The sequence below is a fragment of the Neopsephotus bourkii genome, unplaced genomic scaffold, assembly GCF_033783945.1.
Source record: "Neopsephotus bourkii isolate Nb327-2 ecotype Australia unplaced genomic scaffold, CSIRO-AGI_Nbou_v1 NB_1542, whole genome shotgun sequence".
NCBI lineage: Eukaryota > Metazoa > Chordata > Aves > Psittaciformes > Psittacidae > Neopsephotus > Neopsephotus bourkii.
In genome coordinates, this window is record NW_026902018.1 from 4851735 (window position 1) to 4878629 (window position 26895).

Genomic DNA, 26895 nt, shown 5'->3' on the forward strand with positions numbered 1-26895 from the left:
CTATCTGAGAACCTGCAAGAGAGAAATTAGCGTGACAGATCCTGAGATATCACTGAGCCTGACTCAAGCTAATTCCATTTGGAGGGAGTAGATGCTGAGTAAGGATTTAAGGATCTGGTTGGAGAGCTTTGAGAGAGGCTGGGTCAAGAGAAAATCACTTGTTTGGGGTGCAGCATTATGGCTGCAGGAGTGTCACTGAGAGCAAAGGGAAGGACAATAACTGGCTGGAGCGATGGGTAAAGGTGTCAGCGGAGGCAACTAGACAGGCTGCCTTAGATTTGTGCTTCTGCCTGCTCTGTTCTGCAAGTGCTGCTGAAAGGAGAAGCGGCAATAGCAGGGTTTGTAACCAAAGGGTCGGTTTAATAGCTGGATGGCTTTGTATGGCTGAATTGTCTCATACCTTATCTCCAAGAGTCAGAAGAAGGAAACATAATCTGCAATTTACACGTAGGCAAGGATAAGCTCGTGTGCATTGTTCCAAGACAGTGGGAGAACAAAGGCAAGCAAGTGCCTCAGAGGATGGCACTGGTACCAGGATACCTTCTACTTCCAAGTGAGTGCCAGTTTGAAATATCCCACCACAGATCAAATCCTCTTGACAAACAAACACTTGCAGGAGCAGTTAAGCTCTCTGGTCTGTGTGTTTTAAAACTGGAGACACTACAATAACATGAATAATAGGAGCTAAAGAGAAACACACCAGTGCTTGGGTTTACTGAGGGAGAATGGCTGGATGGCAGTTCTTTGTAGACAAAGAAATGATTCTGCCCTTTGTATGTGAAGGGCATATGACAGCTGGTGGGTGTATTTCTCTAGCTAAGGTGGTCAACAAGGTTTGCTGCATGTATGGGGAGGAGGCAGGGTCTCTCACAGTCACCACAAGCTAGGGTTCTGAGGCCCCGCCTCATCCCAGTGGATATATTAGCACTTCTCAGAAGGATATTAATTTGTTCTAACCTTAACACAGCTGTACAAGGGGCTGCCAACTGCAACTAGCTGGGTGCAGCATGGCTGACAAGAGTTTTACTGAAAGTCTTTCTTAAAATGAGAAACAGGAAAAATGGAAGGTAAACAGAAACCCTCTCACTAGTCACTCAGTTCTGTGCTGTAAGCTGTGCTGTAACCCTGTTATCATCCCAGTTTCCAGTAATGGAAAAACTCCCAGCTCCTGGCCTTTTGGGCAAGTAAGGATAGCTCAGTCAGTGGCAGAAACAGAATAGTAACTGTACTGGAACAGACTGCAGACCTCTTTGCCCTGGAATCCTGAATTACCAGTGGTTAATAGAGGATGCCTAGCGAGGAGCATAAAAACAGGGGGCTGCAGGTCACTCTGTTCCTGAATACCCCCTTGCCATCAACCATCTGTAATTTGCACATTTCGTGAGGTGGGGATCTCTACATTTCATAGTCCTTCACATGTTTTTCCTGAACATTTTTTGAGCCCGAGCAAATTTGGGGCATCCACAGCATCTTCTGGCCATGAGTTCCACTGTTCAGCTGTGTGTTGCGTGAAGAAATATTTACTTCGTTCTGAATCTGTCATTTACAGTTTTCTTTTGATGCTTTGTAGCTTTTAAAAGAGGCAGCAGGCAGTCATTCCTTATTCATCTTCTCTAAGCTACTCTCAAATGATAAACCTCTCAAGTTTCTGTTTCCTAGGCTGAAGAATCTTGCTCTCATCCAGAAGCCTTTTTAGACCTTAGATCACCCCTAACCAGCTCCCTCCCCCTTCTCTAGTCCTGCTGTAGCCTTTAGCAAATTGGCACAACAGCCGTGGGGATGCAGATGCACCCTGGAGCTACCCAATAGCAGTGAGGTTTGTGGTTTTGCTCTGTCTCCTAGCACTTACTTTGCCTTTTTGATTGCTTTTGAGGCCTGGGCTGATGATTTCATTGACTGCGCTTGGCTTGCTCTTGCCATTGCACAGCATGCTTATCCCCCTGTGTTTCACTTTGCCTGTCAGTAGACAGGAAAGGGGATAGTTACTGCTCACTCCTTACGAATTCACACTGACAACCATTCTCAGAGTTGCCAAAGCCTCTCATTTTTGTGCTATCTCATCCGTGTAGGCTCTGTGGTGTATGCAGTGCTAGGCAGGGAGCTCGGGCTTATGTGCTGTGGCAGGGCAGGTTGTGGCTTCCTCCCTGACACAACTAGAGGGTTGCCTTGAGTGTGCACTGTATAACATGCCACCACCCTGTCTGGGTAGTGCTCAGCAGAGCACTGCAGAGCTGGATCGCTGCAGCCAGAGCTCTGTCACTGCCCTCTCCCTTGAAATAAATATGCTGTGGTGCTCCCAGTGTGACCGCAATTCCCATTGTCTCTGCCTGGGAGGAACTGGGTTCACTCACACACCTGCATGCTTGCTGAGGCTGTTCTGATTTGTATGCTGCTCAAGCTGGATTCGAATCACAATCCTAATTATGTTTGCCTTGTATATGATGAAGGTTACATTTTTGACTGCTGTTGCTGGGTTGGAAATGTAATTGATTAATGTAGTGCTTAAGAAGGGAAAGAGGATTAAGGCAGTGGTGAGGCTGTGCTGCCAGCCTGCCTCACGCTTTCATAGCTTCAGCTTTTGTTTGCCTGCTTGTCTGAGCTCCCAACTTGTTATTTCTCATGGCTCTGAGCTTGTTGGCAGATCCCTCAAAGCCAAGCCTCCTGCAAGGAAGGGAGCTACTGCCCTAGAGAATTACATGCAAAGAGCTAGTCCTCAGTCTAGGTTTAATTCCCTTATATGTGGGGGCAAATGCGCTTGCTATTTAGCTGTGATCTGTTCAAGGGGAAATGTATGTAGGAAGCTTCATAGCCCAAATAGCTGTAAACTATTGACTGAACAAAGCAGCACAGCCTGGAGAAGGTCCACCTGTCGATGACACTGCAGTTTTGGGGAAGAAATCCTCTTAATGCTTCTGCAGAGTACATAGAGGTGGGGAGATAAAAGCTGAATACAGCATCGGTGCTGGCAGTAGCAACTGCACACAGGCACTGCTGAGAGTCTGCACTTGTTAGAGAAATGGCAGCAATAGCTCATGCAATATTAAATAGGTCTTAAGCCTTTTGCTTCTTCCATCTGAGGCTCTCTTTACAGCCCATAAGGCACCTTGGTGGTGTTCTGGGTCTGAGGCATGCATCTGTGCAGTGATGTGGCTTAAAAATGGCAGAGTTCTGCTAAGTAACTATGGACACTGGTCCACCGTTACTGGGGAAATCAGTCAAGTTCTGGCAGGGCCCATAAAAGCAGATTTGTTGGCCTGTGTATTGTCTGAATAGAGGATCTTAACAGCTTGTGATCTTGTGGTCACAGATAAATTGGACAACAATCGCTGGAAGCACAGGGAAAGTCACCAGTCCACTCAGTGACACATGACATTAACTTGACTTCTTAGCACAGGAGAATTCTGAGCTTCCACTGCTTTCATGATGAAATAATTCAGAGTCTGATGTACATGGAAGATTTTTGTTACCTCCGTTCTGGAAGCATGCTGCACCCATTTCATTTAGATTAATTTTATCTTGACTAAATGAAGCTATGTGTAAAGCTAGATATGTGAGGTTTGGACGCACAGTCTTGCACTGAACCACTGCAGCAGCTGCAGTGCCTTGCAGAAAGGCAGAATTAGCAGCTCTGAAAGCGCCACCAGAGACACCCATCACAGCTCTGGAAGCACTGGGGCTAGCCAGGCTCAGCACAAAGCCCTTACCATTCCTGATCTGTCCTGTGCCACTCGGGAAGTGTATCACACACCTCCAGCATGGGGTATCTCTTCCAGCCCTGTGCTGGCTTTCAAAGGGAGGTGGTGAGAAACCCTGACTCTTCCCTGCTCTTTCCCCTTCACCTCATCCACTTCTCTCTTGCTGCCTGGTCCTGTGCATGCTTTCCAGACACCTTTTCTGACCTCCCCAGCTCTCTGTTTTCCCCTGGCAGACACACAGACCCTCAGGAAACCCTACAGAAAGGTAAGGGAGAGTTACTGTGACTGGCAGGAGGCCTTTCAAGGCAGCAGCACAAGGTCCCCTTTGTACCCCCCTGTGCTTTTGATCAGCCTGTAAAGGGGGACAGTACAATTGAAAAAAAAAAGGCAGAGCAACTGCAGTTACTGAAGCAAATGCCAGGAAGTGGCACCTCCAGGGACAGTCTGTGGTCCCAGGGGGCAGCTTTACTGTTCAGCCACCTGCTTTTGGGGCACAGAGGTGGCTGCTTGCCTGCTGATGCTTTCACTAGGCTGATGGGAGGTGTAGGGGAAGGCCCTGGCACCTCTCCAGGGAGTACCATGCATTAGACCATTTGAAAGGATGGTTTAAGGCAGAAGAAACAGTGGAGGAAAGCCCTGCAAGGACTTAAAATGTATCTTGCTATGGGGCTGTCACATTTCCAGCCTTCAAGAAGCAGAAATATTTTATATATTCTTCATATATATATATGTATGAGATAGGTATATATATATTTCTTTCTATAACTTTTATATATACATACAAATTGATATATTTATAAATCTTATAATATGTCCCTCTGGGATCCCTTTTTAATTTGTGTTTCATAAAAATATTTATAAAAAGCTTTTATAAAACCTGGCTTAGAAAGTACCTTCACAGTTTCAGGCTATGGGCTGCAATTACAGTTCGTAACAGAAGTAAACCATCTTAAACCCATACAGAATGGGCTGAAGGCGCAGCGCCTTCAAACTTTTTGAGTTTGAAACCAGTAAGTACACAGATTGTATTGGCTCTAAGCTCTTAGCAGCAGTGCTAAGCCACTGAGAGCAGCTGTAGGCCTCCAGGTGAGTATGTGGACAAGACAGCCAGGCTGTAAAGGTCTGACCTGAACAGGCATGGAGCATGACAGTGCTGGTGGTGGGTTTGAGCGGTGTCTGCATGGGAAGCTCTGTGCTCTCTCCATCACTGCCTCTGGCAGAGTAAAGTGAGTGCAGCCATCAGGATGACATGTAAGAAATCCTCCTGCTGAGGAAGGTGACTCCACTGACTAAGACTTTCATATTCTCCAAAGATCTCAGTACTTTTAAAACCTTGTTTACAGTTCATGGCAGGCCTGGCAAAGTGACCAGCTGATTTTCTTTCCAGCTTGACTAGTTTTTTCCCATCTATATCCAAAGACAGAAAGACATCTCTCACCAAAAAAACCACAAGTACTTAAAGGCTAGTAGAAGAGTACAAGAAGCAGGGCTTGAAGTGGGAATTGGAGCATAAAAGCATTCTCTGAAGCATTTCCTCCTCTAGCCAGGAACCTTTCAGAGCCAGATTGTTACACACCAGTGACACAGCATTTAGACTTAGATGGGTGATAAGAAACAGGTCTCTAAGTCTGTGGGTGAATGTCCAATGTTGAAGGGCTTCTCTGGCTGTTCTGTCCTGCTCAGCCAGCCTCTGGACACTGGACTGGAGCTGCCTCCTGGAGCTAGCATGAGTCTCCCTCAAGCTTATGTCCCAGTCAGCAGTGTCACCCACTCCAGCCTTTGAAAGGTAACAGCCACTGTGCCAAACTGAGCTACTGTCCTGCTACACCATAGATGAATTTGGATCTTAAACTTCTGGCATCTGATTTATGTTTTTTTTCTCTCACCTAAGACACCCTGAGGGATTTGCCCTGAGGGATTTGAATTTAGGAGATCCCCAGACCCACTTCAGTCTGCAGGGCAGTGCCATGAGCAAACAGACAGGAAAGGGTAGTACTGCTCACCTCAGTCTTTTCCAGAAGGCTGCAGTGTAGCCTGTCTGGTGCTACTGGAAAAGCAAACTAGGCTTTTCCTAGGAGTCTTGTCTGTGTCACCTGGCACTACCGAGCTGCTCAGCACAAAAGCTCTTTTGGGCTTCGCCAAGGTCAGGTTTGGTTTGGATAACACCATGTGTGCTGCTTCTGCCTTGTACACAAAGTTTACTGCTCACCTCAGTGCCATCCTGCACATGCTATACCTTGTGCAGTGCTGCAGATGGAACCTTTCCAGATAGGCTGTCAGAGCATCACTAGAGATATTAGCCTTGTTAAACTTTGAAGCAAAGTGAATTTCTAATGTCAGCACAGCAGAGGCCAATATACAACCTTCCACCTTCCCTTACTTTTTGTCTCACCATAAAAAATGTTTTGGCTTTTTCTGTGCTTACCACAGCAGTTCTGTGTGGCTTAGCCCATGTTTGCCTCATTGCATCAGTCTACACTGTTCACTTGTAAGGAATTTCATCCACACCTTAAAGAAATTGGGGAAGATGAGGTTGTGAAGGCTCTGGGGCACAGGTTCTGCGTCAGTGATTGCAGGGAGCAGTGCTGAAAAGGAAGAAAACCAGAGGGAAAAGTGGACTGCTTTAGAGGAGCTACCTGGTGAAAAATGCTTTGAAGAGCAGTGAGCAAGTGCCTCCCTGCTTTGTGCCATCATCCCACAGGGCAAAGGAAAAGTGCCAGGGTTCCATTCCCAGACCTCCCCTGCATCCAGAGGGGCTTCTATGGGTTACTTGGCCCTGCACTTGCTGGTGTCTGCTGGTTACTCTGCAGACTGATGCCCTGTTCAGGCATCAGCCTGTATGATTCCAGGACAGTTGATTCCAGTGGAGATTTCCCCCATCTTTTTGCTGCAGTTTGAGCCAAATACAGGGCTGATGTGCAAACAAGGTGTTCGTATGCCAGAGGCACGTGCTTGGTGAGGAACAGCAGATTGTGTCCAGGAGGCAAGGGCATGATTCCGTTTAGGACTATCCAGCTTCAGTGCAGCACGGGTGACACTTCGGCTGGAAGGGACAGGACGGGATGATGAGGGGATGCAGCAGGGCAGTGGTGAGGGGACACCCTCGTGGAATGCTGCTGCTGGCAGCGCATCCCCCATGTTAGCTTCCTCCTCTGGGTAACTGGCAGACCCCCTTGTCCGAAATGCACAGATCGCAGGCTGGTTACCCTGGATTTCCTCCCGTCTGTGCCATCTAGTGCCCAGTACAAGAACTGGGACTGACCCAGCCTCTCACCCACAGGGGAACAGCCCGGCCGCTCTGGAGAAGAGGCTCTCCTCTCCCTGGGCCAGGCGGCAAGCCCTGGGCCAGGCAGGGATGTGCTGGGAGGACCCCTGAGATGCCGCACCGCCTGCATGGAAAATCCCACTTAGTTCCAGGTAGGATCTCAGCGCGCAGGTGTGTCTGTGGAGCGGATGGAGAGGGGAGAGTGACTCTGTTCCGAGGCTGAAGGTGAGGTGAGGCTGGGTGGTATTATGCTGCCAGAGGCTGCAGGTAGGGAGAGGAAGGCATGAAGCTCCCCGGAATTCTGCCTTTGCTTTTCAGGCATTGCGTTCCCATGGCATGCTCTGACGCTGCACACGTGTTCTAAGGAACAAAAGTACTGACCTCTCACTGGAATTCTCCTTTTTGGATAGATTTCAATGCTGTTCCAAGGGGAGCTACAGCTAGCTTTACTTTACCCTAGATTGTGAAACACTTTTTTTTTTTTTTTCCCCAATGTAAGTATAGGTTGTTTGGGCATAACCTTTGTTACGCCATTTCTTAGGTAAGTTCCTTGTACTAAGTTGTTATTTTTGTCAAAAAGCGTCTATAGCTGTAGCTTGGTTTGCCAGCTTTGGTTCTTAACTCTGCCCTGTCCTCTTTATCCTTTTCAAAGGAATACTTTTCCTCTTTACAGACCCAGTGTAATTTGTAAGCTCTAAATAAGAGGGGATAAATCAGGAGCTAACAAATTCTTGCTTCCTTCCTGCTGCCTTTTTATTTCATTTTTTCCACAAATCTGCATAAGAGAATTGATGGTGTTGAAAAGAGCTGCTAACTCAAGCCCATCAGTGTGTATCTACCCTTCATATTGGTTTATCACACACAGACTTTCATATTTCTCTATATTGAAATTCATCTGCTCTTATTTGCCCTGTTTTGCAAATGTTTTCAAGTTTTTCACAAGCTCTTAGAAACTTTCCTGATGTTCTTTGCTACCTCCATGTTATCTTCTGCCACTTCATTACTGGGCCACCAGTATGTATTATATATTATATGTTATATATTATATATTAGTTATAAATATATTGAACATGCTGCCTCTATCATGTTCACTCTAGCAGGGCACCCTGCTCAGCTTTTTCTATGTGACATTTTGATCATTCCTTCTTCCCTGTAACTTGTATTGGATTAAAAATTATTATCTGATACCTGCTTCCCAAAACTTCCTATTAGCAGCTTCTGAAGTTAGTAGTAAAGTCATTCAAGGAGGAGACAAATGTATTTTTGTCCTCGGGATCACATCCAGGAGGCTGTGAGCTCTGCTTCTCTTTGCTTGTGAGCTACGTCTGCTGGTTTGCTCCCCATGGAGCTCTGCAGGTTTCCCTCTCTAGGACATACTGCACAGGCATGTCATGCTGTTTCTGAAATGTAAATTTTCCTACTATTTTACTTTCTTTCTTGGTACTTAAGCAAGCCTGATTGCTTAGGAAGTCTCAGTTGCCTTTTCAAACGTAAAAAGGTTAAATTGCCCCTTAGCACCTGATAAGTAACTGGTTGTAGTGATAACTCAGTGGTTTTGGAGCTGACATGCTCAGAGCTCTCCTGGGGCTGCTATTGATCTTGGCATGTTATTGCTTTTTCAAGGACTGATCTTTGAAACCAAGGCTCCAGGAAGTCATTTAAGGGTGTGTTTGTATCCTGCTGTGCACTGAAACTGTGAGGATTTCAGTGGGAAGGAAACTCATCTTGAAACAGATGCAGTGTTTATCAGCTTTCCCTAATTACTGCTCCATCTTCCTGGAGGTGGTGTTCTCCAGAGCATCCCCTCACAGCAGGAGGCCAGTGCTGGTATCAAGTCTCCACTTGCCCAAAGCTTACTTGGTCCCATCTGTGCTCCGGAGAGCTCTTTTCTGAGGCTCTGGCCTCGGGCAGGTGCTGGGCTGTGCTGCCTGCGTGGCTGTTTGCGCACCTGCACTTGCTCTTTTCCTGGGATCGATCGGTGCGGAGGCACGGTGGGTTCTCCAGCGAGATCCCGGCTTCTCACAGGTCTGTAAGCTCCTTTACTGCTGTCTCTCTTCGGGACTTGAAGTCTCTAGGGCTTCATGCCTTCCCCTGTGTAATTCACTCTCAAGACTGTTGGTGTGCCACAGTCTACATAGGCTTTAAAGTGTTTGTGTGAGATAGGTGCCAGGAAGAGTCCTTTCTGGAGTTTGTCCCCAGAGCCTCTTGACAGGGAAGCCCAAACTCTGTTTTACTTGCAAGGAAGTGGAGGCTCAGACAGGCAATGTGGTTTATTGCAATAATTTAGCAGTAGAAACAGGAGTAAACCCCTGTTCACCCCCCTAACCTCAGCACTATAACCCCAAGGCTACATGTTTCCCTTCCCCAGCCCCTATCCATGCAGCAGTTGTAACCCAGGTGCAGAGGTCTCATTCCCCTGTGCTGTGGAGATGCTTGGCCTTACATGCATCATCTTCCCTCATGGCATGGCAGCAGCTGTGCTGGGAATGTCGGGGGGCTGAGTTCTGGGCAGGGCTGAGCTCGTTGCTGTGGCTGAGCCTGACTCTGCCTGGCCTGGCTGGTTAGAGCGGTGGAGGGCAGGGGCTGTGTATGACAGCTGGACTCCCAGCTCCCCAAACATGCATCCCAGCCTTAATTGCAGTGGGTGTAATTAGCAGTTGAGAAACTATGAGTGTGATTTTAATAAGCTGGGAGTAATACAGTTTGTCTTTTCTGGAAGAGATGCTTTGCAAACAAAAACTAATTAAAAAGCATACACAGAGAGCAAACAGCAGCTCTGCAGTGAGTGCCTTACTGCTCTATGTGCAGCACGTCTAACAGGCGACCTGACCCGGCACCAGAGTCTCCCCCTTTGGGTCAGTCTTCATGATAGGGTTTCTGGGGGACTAACATGTGAAAACTGCAGGATTTGGCTCAGTTGTGGGTTTTATAAAAGGCTCTTCCCTGTCTTCACAGCTCCCCTTTGATATAATGTTGTTCCTTGATAAGGATGAGTCTCATGGGTGTTATTCACTGCCTTTCATTCCTGTTACCATTGTGTTTCTGTGTTCTCTCCCATGAGCCCAAATTAGCTTGAGGCTGGTGGGATCTCTGTGTCAGGGGCCAGTAAGGCAGCCAGGGTGGCATAGGTGAAGGCAGGAAGCCTTTCAAGAGCAGCCAGTGTTTCTGGTAGCCTCAGATCTGAACACCCAGACTGAGCCCTGAACTGATCTCTTCTCCTTCCTGCTCTCTTAAGAATACAAAAAAAGAGGTCTCTTTTATCTAGTCTTCTGTCTCTGCACAAGCCTGCCTGGCACCACTGGATTTCAAAGTTGATTTCTGGCCAAGGGAGCTCTCATGGGAGAGCAGCTTCATTGAGTCCACAAGGTCGGTTTCACCCAAACCCCATTTCACACCAGGCTGACCTCACCTCGTTCCTCTTCCCCCATGCTGAGAGGGAGGGACGAGGCTGCTTGCCCCCTGCAAATGTCCATTTATGCCTGATAGCACTGGCTGCTGTAGCTCTTGTAGTATAAGGGATGCCTATGTTTGTAGTACACCTCCTCTTGACCTGTGGGAAACACCCTGACCTTTGAGAGCGCAGAGCCAGAGGAATGCCTGTGATTTCCTATCTATTGCTGTCTCTCTCTGCCTGGGACCAGTGGTCAGGGGTCCCAGGTTGATAAAGGGTGGGGTAAAAGCAGCTTGCTCACTCATATCCCTTTGTGCTGTGCTATGCAGGTGTGACTGGCCTGCTGCCTGCTCTGCCAGCTAGCTGCAGCCCTGGCACATTGGGAAAACAAACAAAGCTTTCCCCAGAAACCAGGTTGAAATGTGGTAAAGGGATCTGTGATTCCCACTGGAGTGGAAGGGGCAGCAGGTGTGGGCTTAGCAGATGGGAAAACACAAGGCATGTGGCCTATCCCAACAGAAAGAGGCTGTAGAGAGAATGCAGGGCAGCCCATCTGTGCGGGTTGGAGAGGCCAAGTTCATGTGCCAGCTGGGCCCCTCTGCAGCACTCTCTCTCCAGCCTCTGTGGCATGCATGCTGCCCCCAAAGCCATAGCAAGTGGGTCTTCCCTGGAGCCATGGTGGTACAGCCTCTGCCTCCAGCCCACTTGGATGTTCACAGTTTCCACAACAGGTTGCAAGTGCTTAGAAGCAGAAGCCTGTGATTCTGGTATCTCAAAAGCAATGGTCATCTCTCTGCCCTTTGCAGCACCAAAACAAAGCCTAAAGAAGGCTGGACAGGGGGGCAGATAAACCAGACAGGGACTGTTTTCTGACATCTAGGGCTTTGGAACCTGTACTTGAGATGTGAGTCTTGTTTGCCTGATAGCATGTTGCCTCTCTCAGGATGGGAGACCTGTTGGTGTTTGAGCACTTATCCATTCCCATGTTATGCTCTGCCCGGAGGAGGAGATGCTGTGACCATCAAACGTGCCAGGTTTCTGCACTCAGATGCAGAGGCCTTTCAAGTCTCTGTGGTCCTTTTGGATATAACGTGTGACCACCATCCTGGGAAAGCACGGAATCATCCAGTGATTTCAGTGTGCACCCCTGAGCTGGTGGAAGGTGAACATGCGTGACTGCTTAGCTGAAGCATGGGCTGTGACAGGAGCCATTGTACAATAGTGTCCATCCCACATGTGGGCTGTGGCTCAAGAACGTTTTTATCAAGATTAAACCTGTTCAGTACATTTTCCTCTTAAAGTCAAAACTGTTGGGTTGCAAATGGACATATGCAGATGAACTGTTACTGAAGTCTTAACTGTGAGCCTGAAGGACTAGGAGAATACTCCAAGCTACAGGGAGTAACATCTTTAGAAAGGAAAATCATTTATTTCCCAAGGCTGTCATTCTGGGGAGCAAACAGAGTGTGAAGTGCTGAGAACTGCTGAAATTAAAGAAAATGGAAGTCCAGATTCTCCACTATGGTGTGAGCTGACTGGCATAGAATCATAGAATAGTTAGGGTTGGAAAGGACCTTAAGATCATCAAATTCCAACCCCCTGCCATGGGCAGGGACACCTCGCTCTAAACGTATCACCCAAGGCCTCGTCCAACCTGGCCTTGAACACTGCCAGGGATGGAGCATTCACAACCTCCCTGGGCAACCCATTCCAGTGCCTCACCACCCTAACAGGAAAGAATTTCCTCCTTATCCAATCTAAACTTCCCCTGTTTAAGTTTTAACCCATTACCCCTTGTCCTACCACTACAATCCCTAATGAATGAGACCTTCCTGTGTAGTGCTATGTGAATTACTTGTACTGCTGCTCTGTGTCCTCCTCACCTGCCCACAGCAGGAAAAAGGGCGTTGGTGTAAATCAGAGCTCCCCAGCCCATGAAACTCTCGGTTTTGCGTGATCATCCCCGAGATGTTTTTGGCCTCTGGAGGCTGGTGGAGGTGCAGTCAGAAAGTACTTAGCTCCTGCACACACTGGGTGCAAATTAGCTCTTTATCTAATAGCCTTCTTGGGGACTCAGTAGAATTTCTAACAGAGCAATTTAACAGCCATCAGTGGCTCTTTGCTCCTGCAGCACCCTTGGAAGATGGGTTGGTTCCCATTGCCATGTCAGCTGAGTGCCCCAGGCAGGCACCAACAAGCCTGGAAATGCAGGTTAACAAGTGGGGATAACAAATCTGGGGATGCTGCACTGCCTCTGGCCTCTGCTGCTTTGTCTCATCCCTCTTTGAGAGGTTCCAACCCTGCCCCTGCTATGGGGCAGGAGCTGCTAATTGGCCCATTTGAAAACTTGCAACACTAAGGTAACCCAGGGCTGATTCTGGTTTACCAGGATGTGCCAAATTTGATGCTGAGAGGTCTCAGCTGTTGTTCCGACACTGGCAGCTGATTATGCAGCAGAAACAGCTGAGAAAGGGACAAGAAGTTGTGAGACTTCTTGAGAAACTCAGCTCTCCTAAGGTGCAGTTTGGGTGGGCTGCACACAGATCTCTGTGGGGCTGAGCCTTGGGTCAGGGTTTGTTCGTGTCCTTCCGAGCCTCGCTCCTCTGAATCCCACTGATTCTGAGGCAGAACAGAAAAAAGATTTGTGAAGGTCTATATAGTGGACCTTGGCTCTTCCTGGATGAAGCTGTTGTTCCTCTGTTTTTAGGGCCCTCTTGCTTTGGTTAGACTTTAACAGCAATTAGTCACACAACAACTTTCTATAATAATCCACACGTTTTCCATTAAAGGGCAAACGCTTTGAACTTCTCCCCAGCTCCTCTCCTGCAATCTGATCTGCTGTCATTTTTCACAAGGAGACAGTGTTACCTTCATGTTTTATTCATTTCCTGTTTACAGCGAGGGAAAAACCAAAGCCATAAGAATATGTGGAAACAACAGCCCACGGAGCTGCAGGCGCTGGGGAGTTAGATCATTGTCAGCCTCTGCACTTGTCACCTCCAACTGCGTCTGGATTTATTAAATATATCAGACACATGACAGGGAAGAGCGGTGGTGTCTAGCAACATCATTAAAAGAACCTGGGGGGAAGGTTCCTTATTCCAGCCTTGACACTGACATGCTCTTATCCCTGTGGAAGACTGTTTCTAAAGTGGGGACATGAATGCTTTTCTCATGTTGGCCTGTAAGATTCCCTAGCCCTGATAGTACCTTCAAAATGCTCTTAAGTTAGTAAAAATTCTTGTGGTGATGGTGATAAGAATTTGGTGATCTGGACAGATTATGGAGTTTGAGGGTCTTCCTGCAGATGTAGTGAGTACTGGAGGCTGTTATTTGGTAGGCATCTTTGCACAGCCTCCCCTGTGTGATTCTCTCTAGTACCATGAGTATCAGTGGAGAAATACGGGAAGGGACCTATTATGAGTTTTCTTCCTCTTTCTACTTGCAACTTGGTTAGAGCTCACTCTGCCACCCACATAGCATGTTCAGGCTGTCTCCAAACTATCCTGGTATAGGACATGCTGCACCTTGAGCAAATGGGGTTGGAAGAGTTTGCTGCGGTTGTGGTTGTACTGCACAATGCCTGCCAAGGGTGCAGATTTCTTCTTTGGATAACAATATCCCAGCAATTCAGTTGTTTCTGGTTTGAGCCCAACAACTCCATAGCCAGCCCTCTTCCAAAGCAACAGAACAAGAGGGAGTAGTTTACTGAGATCATGTTTATGTAATTTGCAGGGGAATGCAAATATAGTCAACAAATCTTACGTATGTAAGAAAAAGCTAGTTTGTCCTAGATCTGAAAAGTAAATCTCTTATGCAGCCTTCCAGCAGTTAGAAGGGGATTTAACTCACATATGTATCTGCTTTTGAGTCTCTTCATGCTTTCAAAGCAGGCTCATTCCTTAGGGAGATTTGTACCATGATTTGCTATACAGGAACACTCCTTGCAGTATTTTAGATAGCTCACTTACTTAAGCTGGCACAATGTAATTTGAAGAGGACAGGGGAGATCTCTGGCTGAAAAATGACCTGGGAACAGGCAAAACTAAGGTCGTTCTCCAGTCCAGTTCACTACACATTGCACAAGCAGCTGTGTTTGCAAGAGTCATTGCCACATCTCCGTTCCCCACCCAAACCTAAGAACTAGCCATGGAGGTTCCTGCTGGTGAAGGATTTTGATTCTATGAGCTGGTGCCATTTATTTGGCTGCTGTTGCATGATCCTGCAGATCTTTGTGCTGTTGATTGTCAGTAACTCTATGAATTCCACTGTGTGAAAGCCTGGGCTGGCTTCTTCCTTTTCCAGTTGCCTCAGCTGAGAACACATGGATATCTTCTGTTAGCCTTGGCATCTCCTTTATACAGCTATCCCAGAGATACTCAATCAGTAATTTATAGCTCTGAATCAGGCAAAACTTGTCCTAATTCATGACGTAGTTTTTCATGGTCAAACCCTTCAGTGGAAGATCAACAAAACTGTAATGGAGGAAGCTGAAAGTGAATTATTTTCCCTTTGGAGAGCAATGGTACATCCTTGAGAGATTTCCTCTCCATTCACAGGCTACAAGACTTCCTCTGATGGAGAAGGACAGGATATGCCTCTTGAGCTTCCCAGGTCAGTGTCCAGGACACCACCTTTTATGGGATACACATTCTTTCTCCTCCACAGAGCTCCTGGGCTGTATGGCCATGGAGCAGGGCAGTGCTCCAGCATCAGCTAACTTCGAGGAGTGCAAGGAGTGGGCTTTTCCCTAACAGGGTGAGTGTGGGGGCAACACTGCTGTTAACACTTGCTGTCAGGCCTTGTGTCACACGCAGAACCAGCAACTGGCAGAGTTATTGTTTGATACATGTCGAAGAGGAAAGAAACAACTTTGCCAAAACAGATTCACTCCTGGGAGTACCTAACATCAAAGTATTGTCTCCATTCAAGTCTGGTCTTTCCCTGATTCCCACCCTCAATACTGTTCCCTTTGCCGTGAGAAAGTGCGGCACGGAAAGTGTCCACTCTGTTCTCAGCTTGCCCTGTGAGCCAGCAATTCTTCAGGGACAGGGAGGGGGAAGGGTAGCATGCCTTTACTGCTCAAAGATATGAGTATATCACCCTCTCTTACCACTCCCATATATAAAGACTTGCTGCCTCTCGGCTCTGTATGACCGATCTTGCTTTTGAAATCCCTGCTTCTGGGAACCATTGAAGAGCAAGGGGAAGAGAGCAAGGCAGAAGCCTTTTGGTGTCACTCGCCAAAGTTGAACTGCACGCAGGGAGAACAGAGCTTTTAAAGCAGTGAGTAAACAGCATGATTTTATCTTACCATCTCCTTATTTTGGGGTGTGAAGTTGAAGAGTTGTTTCTTTCCCTTTCTTGCATGCCTTTCCAGCTCTTTAATCATAGTTACAAAAGTGTACCTTTGTTTCACAAGCCTTCAGGCTTAGGTTTGAAGAGCAAGTCTTTCTCTTTTACGGGAATTGCCAGGTTTTGATTTACTGTGTTGACTTTAGATTCTCTCAGTTAATGAAGGCCAGGTCACGGGCAGCAGAGTCTCTGTCCAGGCAATCTAAACACCCCCTAGGGTTGTTGCTTAACACTGTGGCTTGATAGGATCAGCAGTACGTTAACTAATGGTTTCCAGAGGAATTCAGTTTTCTGACAGAGGCTGAGATCAGTGAAAGGAGCTGGGAGCTTAGTAACCAGGGATCTTACTCAGGTCACTGGGCAAGATACTTCACCTCTTCATGGCCCATCCAGCCCTTTGAAGGTATCTTGTCTACCACCCTACTTGATGGTGATCTTCACTGCTTATTGGGTTGAAAAGGTCTTTGGAAAGTTGGTATGTAGGGTCATAAGGTTGAGTCACAATTTGACCCTGATTTTATATTTAGTACAGCATCATTAAGATAAGTGCTTATCTGACAGAGGAAAGACTCAAACTACTACAGAGGTCAGAGCTATACAAACACTGAAAGGCAGATTTCATAGTTTCTTAAAGATGAAAAATTCTTACTTAAGTCAATGTCCTGTTGAAAAATAGTCCTTTTCAGGGAAAGCTGGTTTCTGGGCTGAAATCCACAGGTCTTGCATAGCTCCTCTTTTCATGTCATTCTGTGCTTTGGAATATAACCTAGAAAATGCAAACCCTATTGGACTGGAGGTCAAGCACTGACAGGTTTCTTCCTTACCTGCCAACAAAGCGGAAGGCCAGGAAGCAGGTGCAGAGCCAGAATTGCTGCCAGGGCAATGGGATGATGCTGGGGGTGTCTTTGAGAAGTAGAGTGGAAGGCAAATGTTGTGGGAGAGAACAGAGCTCCTGATGCAGAGCAGGGACAGCACTCAGCAGGGCACATGTCAGGGATTAGTTGAGTATGGGGAAATGGGCCTGTGAAACAGAAAGAAATATCCTGAACTAAACCAAGCAGGTCACATTTAATTCTTTGTAAAGAAATTTCTGTTGTAAGGAGCTATCAAGGGCAACAGTATTTGTGTGAGAAGGAACAGATTCTATCTGGGAAAATGAATATTTAGATACATGAAGGACCAGAACATCATGCAGAAGGCTGTATGCTCATTACCAGAACAAAAAAATGCCCCTCTTCTACTTGTGCTTGGAAACCAAAGACCTGTTCCTGCTCTTGGCTATATTTCTTATGCTGTGGTATCTCTGTCTCATGCCAATTACTGAAGCTGAATCCAGCAGCTCTGGTTACATCTCTAGTGGAAGAGGTACACATCCCTCACTAAAAATCCAATCAGTTCCCATATAGCTATTTTGTTTGTGCTGATGCCCTTCTAATATGTCAAAGGCAGGCCTCCCAGGACCAGGGCTCTTCTCTCTAATCCAACACAAAGTCCCAGTCCTTCGGCTATATTTCCTGATCTAGAAGTCTGTAACAAGCAGGAGTCAGACCATGGCTATTCCAGGAGAAGCAAAGTTATTCTAACCAGCTCCATGGCAGTTAAAAGACCCCTCAATCTATAGAGCCTTGACTTAGCAAAAGAAGGTGAATTTAAGCAGGTAGCTCCACATTTTTTTTCAGTTGGAAACTGAGCTCTTTTCCAAGTTCTGCTGAAGTCTGCTGGTTCCTCTTCAGTGAATACAGGCTCAAGTTCATTATTTTGGAATCTAGTTTTTTGTTTATTTGCTGTCCAGATGCTCTACAGTCTATGAAATATTAAACAGTTGCCTGCTATGACAATAACATTAAGTAAACCCTTCTGCAGAACACTAAGAAAGTGCAGGCTTTATGTGTGATCTGAGAGCTTCTGCATGCATGTGAAGGATATATCCAACTGCAGAAGTCAGGCTAAACTGAAGAAAGCATCTAGCCTTGAGAACAGGCATTGTTTATTGCTTCTTCCTTTCCTTTAGACTTTTTTGTCCTTCTGCCTGCCCTCTTCATTCTTCTTTCCTGTTTTTCTCTTTTACCAGTTTAGGTTTTCTTCTTTACCCCACATTATCCCTTCTTTCCCCCTCCCTTCCTTCAGTAGCCCTCTCCTCCTTTTTATGCCAGGACTTTGAGTTTGAGAGGAACCTGTCTGGGATTGTGTTGCTGAGCTGATTGTTGGCTGCTGTGGGAAAGGCAGATCTGTTAGCTGCAAGTCCTTGATGGCCTGGCAGAAAGGGTTTGCAAAGATGAAAGGGCTTCATAAAGCTGATAAATACATAGCACAGATTGGTGTAAGTTTGGGAACTGTGGAGTTTGACACAAATACACATAAAATTTATGTGTAAAGACTGAGTCTAAGTAGCAGAAGGAAAATAAATTGAGGAAAAGTGATAAGACAAACTTTGAACAGAGGGCAGATGCCCTTTTGTGGAAGGGATGAGCAGAAGATCTGCACTTACTGTCAGATAAGTCTTGAAATTAGGTAAGGCTCAATGAGTTTGTTCTTGTTACTGACGTTATGCTCACTTTGGCATACTGAGTTATTACAGCCATTCATTTGAACATAAAATAGGAAAGTTTAACATCCTTATTTATCAAAATCAAGAAAGTGCTCTTACAAAACAGAATACCACTACTAAGCTGTTACTTCTTTCATACGTACATCCTCTATCTGGCAGAACAAGATCACACAAAATGTAAAAATATCCTTTCTAAGACAGCTCAGGCAATGTGCTGACCCTTCTTATCACCTAAACTGTATAACCTATGTATCAGTCATAATCCATTTGAAGATCTTATATCACTGTCTAATCATAATCTCCTTTAGATTTATCTCTTTTCTACATCTGGAATATCATTAGGATTATAGTAACTACAAGAATCAGAGCCCATTGGGACCATAACAACTTTATTAATATGCCAGTGGCACAAATCCTTGATGTCAGAAAAGTACAACCTCAAAAGGCTTTATCAAAACTTTCCCCTATTAAGCACATCCCAGTTTTCTCTGTCAAAGGTGAATTGCTGCTCCTCCTGCACAGCAATCAATAGCCACCAAGGAGCCTTGTGAGCTGTCACACTAGAAGTCCCAGTGACACTACTTCAGCTACCTATGTGCGTAGAAGAATGTAACCAGAACTGGGCTGTGTGGCTGGCAAGGAAGGGTAATAAACCTCCTCATTTTCCATTTATCTCTTCATTGCTTACCTTTGCACCTACGGTTTATTATCGGAAACCAGACTTCATAAAGTGAATTTAGTGGGTTCCTCCTCTTTGAGCAGGTGTGTTATAGTGGAAGCAACTCTTGTTGGAGGGCAAGGAGGTGCTTTGGATCTGAATCAACATCTGCTTATTTAGTTTCAGCTTTGAAAGTCAGCTGTTGTGCCCATGCTCTTAGTCGGTTTGACGTATTACACACTAGACAACTTTTCCAGTTCCTATAGCACCTTTTCTCTTAAGAGTCTCCCCTAGTCACTTATTTTTGAGGACTTTATCAGCAGTGATCTTTTTTCATTAGTGGTTTTTATGTGGTGTCCAGCTTACATTACGACTGTCTGCTACACACATGGGTGGTACCTGACTTCCACTGGGGTCCCTAAAGGCGTAGGAGTGGAGCAAGGGATCAGAAAGGAAACTTATTTAGTAGGAAGAAGCTTTGCAGGCTTATCTTGGGATTCTGTGATCTGTGATTTACATCTCTATGTTACTGGACACTCAAGATACTATTTGATGCTTCTGTTCAGGTAGTATTGGAATGTAACATTGTTCTATTAGAGGGGAAAGACTTCCTCATTAAAAAAAAATAGCTAACCTGCAAAATTAGGGCATCTTGTAACAGCTTCTGTTCCAATAAGGCGTTAGTTAAAACATCAGGAAATGGAGATTGGATTGCATGTCCTGCCATAAAAGGAGGAATCTTAACAGTAGATGTGATTGTGCGAGTCGTTGCTGGTGTTGCTTCATGAAATTCCCATGGAAAAATCAGTGGGGGTGAGGGAGAAAGTAAAAAGGAAAATTACCTAGAAGTGCCTTCAGGTTGCCTGGTGGTTTTCAGTATCTGCAAGTTCTACTACAAGAGCTGTGAAGGCATTGCTTCAGATGCTGACAGATGCATTCCTTCAGAAGAAACAAATGGAGATTTCGCTCTGTTGTTCATGTTTCAGTGTAATAGCACATGCTAATTTTTGGATAATTTTAAAGCTGATCATGCCATGAGTATCACACGTGGAAAGAGGTGGCAAACCCTGCAGGAGATAACTTTTTTCTTTTTTTTGTAATGGGTTCTATAATTCTGTGTTGAGATTAGGAAGGCAGCCATGTAGCTGCATTAAATATGGTGTTACTCCAAGGTGTGGCTTTGCTTCTTGAAATGTGCAAGGCTGTGTTATAACAGGATTATCTATTGTATTAATGCCTACACAGAGATACTTGTCAGTTCCCAAAGACCATGTAAACTGAAATGAGATAGTTGTGCATAGCACAACCTGTATGTAGCAAGAATTTATCTGTATCAGAACCAGAAACACTAACTTTAGGTTTCGTAACTTTCTCTGACCCTATCCTCAACTCTACTCATAGGTAAGTGAAAGAGTAACTTGCTGAGGAGCATCCAAGTTACTCCAGCTCTGTGCTGATATGCACAGATGAGACTGCATTGCCCATGAAGGACATAGGAATTTGCTTCATTTTGGTAGCTTACTGTTCTAAAACTTGCCTTTCAGCAATTGGGATGAAGAGTAACAGTTGGATAATTATGATTTAGAAGAGGGATCTCTTACAGCTAACAGCATTTTTGTGTCACCTTGCACCCTCTGATACAAACGTGCTGACAGGAAGCACTCTTCTGACCTAGGTCTACTTCAGGGACATAGTTTTATAGTTCTAAAGTTGAAAGGGGTATTTGAAAGACATGCACGTGCTAAATCCCTTCCAAATATCTTAAGGCTGTAATGCTCTTCTTTTATAGTAATGATTTTACCAAATGTAAATGACAAAGAAAACTCCATTTTGTTGCTATTAAGAAGATGTGTATTTTGAAGCAGGGAAAACATGTTCTCAAATACTTTTACTTTTGAAGCTAGGCCAAACTTTGTTAATGAGTCATTGTAGTACAGGTACCATCCTTCTGAAGTCAGTAAAGATCTGGTGTATCAAAGGTTGGAGTGGGACAGAGAGACTGAACATATTTGGAATTGAGACATTAACCAGTTGACTAATCCCAGTAGTCAAAAGATAGCATCAGGCAGTGTTGACTGGCATCCAGGCAGACTTTGCTTCATTCTGTGTTTACAGGACAGCCACATGGCCACAAAGCATGTGGGCTTGAACTCTTGCTGTGATTTGTCCGTGCTGCATTCTGGATAGGCATTCAGCTTTAGTAACCAAGTTGTTAAAGAGTACAAAGACAGTTTGTGCAGCTCATTACCTTGAGTCTGGGTTGCTACTGGGGTTTATGTTACCCTGTTCTATGGCAGGTAAGCTGCAATCTTTGAGCTGTGACCATGCTTCCAGATGTGGCACAAACAGGTATGTAGGATTGTTGCTTAAAAGTCTCAATGAGGATAAGTGATGGAGGGCAGGTTTCTTCATCCCTACCTTCCTGCTCTGCCATCCATCCTGCCAGAGGGTGCTGCTATGGGAGCAGGGGTGGCAGAACAGGCATTGCATCTTCTCTTTGCAGCTAGATGACAGGAGTGTTAATCTGAACTAAACCCAATGACAATTTAAAGTAGTGTGTAGTTGTGATTACTGAAGAACAGGTATGTGAGCTGGTCAGGTGTCCTCACACTGGAGGCAGTAGCCCACATTTGGCAGAGAGGTTATTCCCACTAAACGTAATCACAGCTCCATCTGTCTAGGTTTAAGCTGCAAGTTACAGACACACTTGAAATCCCTTTCTTTTTGAGCCACAATGTGCCAGTGGGTTAGGCAAGAGGGGTGTGAGGGTACATGAGATGGGAGCACTTCTACTTAAGATGACCACATATTTGCTCAGAACTTAAGAGATAGTGATGAGGTGTGGGAAAATTCATGTTTGCACCATGTAGTAACTGAATTCAAGAACACAGAATGATTCTGCTGGTGATACACAACCTTTGTGGATGCTAAAATATGCATTTTAAAAGGTGTGGGTTCTTGACACTTCACCTAGTCAATGATTACATGTGCATTCCTCTCGTACTGTGAATTCAAACATAATGAGTTTCAATGAGTTGGTCTCTGTGAGCAGAACAGTACAAATATCAAATGGTACACTTGAGAGAGCTTTTAAGGGAAGATAAGTGGTTGCTGCTACAAGGGTATACTGTCCCTAGTAAACGGTTCAATGCTTGAGCAAGGATATTCAAAGGATATCAGTACATAGAGATCTGCGCAAAAAAGACAAGACGGACTTGCAAATATGTTTGAAAGGTAAGGGGAAATTAGAAATTACCTTCGTTAGGCTATTCCCCTCAGCCTGGAAGTGCTGTGTGGGAACTTATTCAACAGACTTTTGTGACAATGTGACTTTTTTAACACTCAGATGAAAGCTTGCCAAAAGAGAATTGATGGGGCCTGACTAACGAGTCTGAATACTCTCAAGTCTAATAAATTCTAGTTGAATGTCAGAAGAGCATATGAAAACATCTTTTGCAACAGTTGGGAGAATAGAACTATTTTAAGAAGCATTTTGATTTTAAATTGGGAGTGAATGTAACAGTGATGTTCTGAATGGGTTTATAAAACTTTATCGTAGTAACTTGCATTTTTGAGATTGACTTTGTCAGGTCTGGATTTCTGGAAGGTCCCCAACTAGAAAACACTGTGAAAACAATGTGAAACGGGGTATTCTGCATTTATTTCACCATTCTGCTTTTTTTCACTTCATAGTTTATGCTGGATGTCTTAAAATAAAAAATGTTCGATTTGATGCTAAAATTTCTGCAGGAAAGCATGAAAGTTTTTTTCGGGGGGGGGGGGGGAAGGTTGCTTCAAGAGGAAATTCTTGTCTCTCAGTGAGCTCAGAGTTTGCTCTACATTGGGCAAAATACTGCCTACATCTGAGGGGAAGGAGGCAACAAGTCACACAGGGTGCACGACAGCAGGAGAGGAACCAATATGGAGCACTAGCTCTGAGGAAGGCTTTTAAGTGTGTCAAATGGAGTTACTGAGTCTCTCCAGGGACTGCTCTTTCCCCCTGCTCCAGGCAGGACCAGTGCCTAGATCTGAATTTGGAAGCCTCTTTGGGCTTCTTTATGGCGTGGTTGAACTCTGCTTAAGTTCCCTTATCACTGGTGGAGATGAAGACTGCAACAGACTTCAACTTAAATCTTGTGATGGGTACATACAAGAACTTCATAGTTTTAAGTTCCAGCTCGATACAAGAATGTATCTCCTGGCTCACTGCGTGGCCTAGAATTTACTAGACTTAAAATATCTGCTCTTTTTGAATTCCAGGTACCTTAGTCTTTGAGTCAGCTTTCTACAGAAATCTGTATCAGGCTTGAATTGGAAGTGATTTCCTTAGATGCAAGAGGTGGTTGTTAATACTTTGTTTAAAGTCTCTAGAAGACACCATGTGGACAAGGTAGAAATAGTTATGGATAAAAATGCCTGCTAGCCACCATGAAGATCAGTACCTCATAGGGGGATCTGCCTGCCTGCATGTGTGCTGCTTGGGGAATGTCTTGAAACTAATGGCCAAGCGTTGGCTACTGGGTTGGGGCTGGGAGTACAAGGAACAATTAGGAGTGGTGCTAGGTTTAAAGCACAGACCTCTTGGTTTAAAGTCTGGAGTTAAAGTCCTAGATGTTGTCGGTGGATGATTCCTTCAGTGCTTCATTCAAGAACAAGGCAGTGCATGAGCTCCCTTGTCATCCTCTGGTATTCCACTGTTCTCTCTCCCCTGCTTTCTGGTTGGTACATATCCTCTTTCAGTTCTCCCGGTGCCTTCCCTGACCACGGCAGGTGCCTCATCTCTACAGCATACACCAGCTCTCCTGGCAGAGATGTCAGACTCTGTATTTCCTGCCTGACACTAGCCAGCCTGTTGCACTGGATTCTTCTAATTCAAAAAGTGTGATGTTTAAATAAGGTTGTGAATGTTGTGACACATCTGAATACGGCTCATTTGGGTTGCTCATACAAGCGTAACTCTAGTACTTGCTGGTCCTCCCCCTCTCCTAAAACAAATTAAGACAGATTATCAGGCTGCATTATAAATTCCATGGCTAGGATTGGCTGTTGGAAATTTATAACAGTGAGAAATAATCATATTGCTTTTAATGGTTTTATAGGCCTCTTTCCTGGAGACCTCTTGCTGCTGCCAAGCAATGCTGTGTGACTTAAGTGCTAGCCAAGCTTCCAAAAAGCTGGATTTGGTAGAAATTTGGAGGTTAAAGCCAGCCTCAGCAGACAATAGCTCATGTGGTGGCCTGCAGCTGCTGCTCCACACCCAACAATAAATCCTAGTGGGGACTTGAGGCTCAGAAAGACCATTGGTGCAAAATTCCTGCAACACACCTACCCAGAGCACAGGGAAGAATGGAAGGGTGTGCTAGAGAATGGGTATCTGCAGGCTTCTGATCCATCTCCCACTTGCCATGCAGAAAACAAATGCCTCTTTGGCTCTCTGCTGTGCTACAGCTAGGAAGGCAGTAAGAACTGTGCAAGGGATGTTTCCCTCTAGGGTCAGGCCTGAAACAGGTTAAGGAACTTAAGGGAGTTGAGCTGGCAGTTGAGGCAGAGAGGATTATCCTCAGCTGAGTTTTCCTTCTGTACTGTTTAAGAAGAGAAAGCTGCAGATCTTTAGCTCATACATTTATTTCTTCCTTAGTAGGATCAATCTGACAGATTGCACAGATGCACTTTTATCAAGAGCATTCACTTTTTCTGGCCCCCATTGGGCCACAGAGGGCAATGTGGTCCCACAGTGCAGTACAGAAGCAGCGCCTGGCAAGCAGTGTCTCTTCTTGAAGGCAGTTTGTGTGCTTGTTCCTGCTGCCAGTAGTGTGTGTCTGAGGGACTGGCAGCGCGCCTGGAGCTGCACCCAAGTTTTACAAAGTGGGCTGAAGAGCCCTTTTCAAGGTCTGTGCACTCACCAGGCAGCTGGACACTCTGCTTGAAGCTCTTACAGGTCTAGGAGATGCTCATGAGCATCATCTGAATCCAGGGAGGAGGTGAAAGATGAGAGCAGAGGTACCAGCTGAGGTTTCCCCTTCTGCTCTCCTGCTCACAGAATATCTTGCCTGACCTGGCAGTGGGGCAGGCAGCTGTACAGAATTGCACAGCCCCAACCAGGAGCCTATGGGTTAATTCACCCACCAAGGCGCTTGAGTCACCCGGTGCTTGCAGGACAGCCCAGCACAGAGCAGCCTTCAGATGAAACAAAGTACCTTCTGCCTGGCTGGGGTGTAGATAAAAGCTCCCCTGGCATTTCTTGTGAAGCCTGGAGGAGGCTGCCAGTGCTGAAGCTGAGCTCCCTCTGCCAACAAACAGAACTGCCTTTAAACTCTGAGGCTGTGTGTGAGCTATTGTTGGGGGCATAATGGCTTCTCTGTTCCCCTGCACAGTCATTGCTCTGCTAACATGCCAATGGTCTCTTCTAAAAGTAGTTGAGTGTAAATCAAGTTCTAGAACCTGGAAAGAAGTTTCATCCATTTACCTTTTACTGCCCTCAGTTGACATTTGTTTGCAGAACAGCAGTATATTTACACCCTGGTTTGAGCTGCTTTACTTGGAGATATCATTAGTGCTCAGAATGAGACTCACAGATACAGGTTTTGGTTAGATACCTCCTAATTGAAATAACAGGAGTGGAGTGGGTGGGTGAGGGGACAGTGCTTGCTGGTCTCCTCCCTCTGAGAAGAGTTTTGGGTTGGCTGGCCTGGCGTGTTTCCTCTAGTTACCTCAGTGCTGGCATGCTCACTGCTCCCTAATCCTGCTGCTGCTGCAAGGCACCGAGTGCTTCTCTGGCTGCTGGAGTTTGCTCTAGTTTGGGCACTTGAACATCCACACAGGGTAGGGTTGATGGATCCACTCTTTACCCACAATGCCATGGGTTGGCTTGTCTCTGAATGTGGCAAGGTGCTTCCAAAAGGTAAAGGGCATTTTGCCTATTACACAAGTACAGTAGTCAAAGTTAATGCCCAGAGCTGCTCTACCGAGGGGGAAGTCGATCCCTGAAGGCAATATGATGAATTTAGGTCTTTTTTGGTGGAACGATCTTGTAATGGAAAAGGAAATGGGTGAAAGTATAGGTGTTCAAGAAGCATTTCATCAACTGTCAGTCCCAACAAGGTGGTAGTGACTCTCCATCCCCTCAATAGCTCTCAAATCTTCCTGGTGTGTATCTAACATGCACACCAGAGAGCTCCTTGGTGACTTCTGCTCACTCACAGATGAACTGTAACCGTGTTCACCCCAGGAGCAGCTGTGTGCAGGACCAGGAAACACGGAGACATGAGCACTGCCCATCACCATCTGGAAGTGGCAGGCTCATTGGAAAGGTGCTCTGGCCAAGGGCCATGAACAGGGTGGGATGCTGTGCTCATACTGGGGTGTGCCAAATAGTTTGGCCAAGGTTGCTTGCTAATGACTAAGATGTGTTTTGCAGTGGTCATTCACAGCCTTCTGGACAGAGACTCCTTCACAGACATGGTGTTTGAAAGCACATTATATAAAGTTAATTTCTTTTTTATTTTTTCCTCTGAAAATGATATGACTAACATCAGTTATGTTCTGCTCTTTGAATTTCCCTTCTCAGCTATGAATCTGATGGTTTTTTTGGTGTATGAGGTTGCCTACCTGCTGTAACTAGCCCAAGTTGCTGTTTTGGGGCCTTTTCCTTTCTGGTAACACTTCAGAGCTTTCAGGTGCTCACTGAAGCAGATCACTTGGCAAACAGGATGGCAGGAATGGGTAAAGGGGAAGCTGATAAAAGCTTTGGAGTTGTTAGAATAGTTGTTCTGCACAGTGACGGCAGGGGCATAGAAACGGTGCTGGCAATGCCCATAAGAAAGGTCTTGATATGAATCTGAGTGAGCAAATATTTGTAAGACCCTGTTTGTGAGAGGTTCTGGGGAGGAGGAAGCCATTCACTGCCCATAGCTCAAGGGCTGGAAAGATGGGAAGGAGTCATGTACAGCCTCACTGTGTGGCTAAGAATAGGGAGGAAAAGGT

At 45.7% G+C, this 26895-nt stretch overlaps 1 protein-coding gene and 1 long non-coding RNA gene across 11 annotated transcripts in view; one reads left to right on the forward strand and one right to left on the reverse strand.

Moving 5' to 3' along the window:
- GGT1 (gamma-glutamyltransferase 1) overlaps window positions 1–26895 on the forward strand; it is a 103693-nt gene that overhangs the window by 21182 nt on the left and 55616 nt on the right. For 2 of the 10 annotated variants that reach the window (XR_009728041.1, XM_061370737.1), the window contains exon 1: window positions 21076–21261. The exons of 2 other annotated variants lie outside the window; for them this stretch is intronic. Coding sequence is in view for 3 of the 8 variants with exons in the window: in XM_061370737.1 (XP_061226721.1) it covers window positions 21188–21261 (74 nt within the window). In the remaining 5 variants the exon portion in view is untranslated. Of the gene's footprint in view, window positions 1–6975; window positions 7113–7479; window positions 7502–14820; window positions 14966–15019; window positions 15110–15938; window positions 16059–21075; window positions 21262–21996; window positions 22147–26895 lie in introns of those variants that run through there. 6 more of the 10 variants (XM_061370740.1, XM_061370747.1, XM_061370738.1 and 3 more) reach the window with 6 other exon arrangements.
- LOC133221666 (uncharacterized) lies at window positions 18627–19206 on the reverse strand. The gene is made up of 2 exons (XR_009728042.1): window positions 18943–19206; window positions 18627–18845 (listed from the first exon to the last, which is right to left on the reverse strand). It is a non-coding gene; the product is annotated as an uncharacterized LOC133221666 (long non-coding RNA).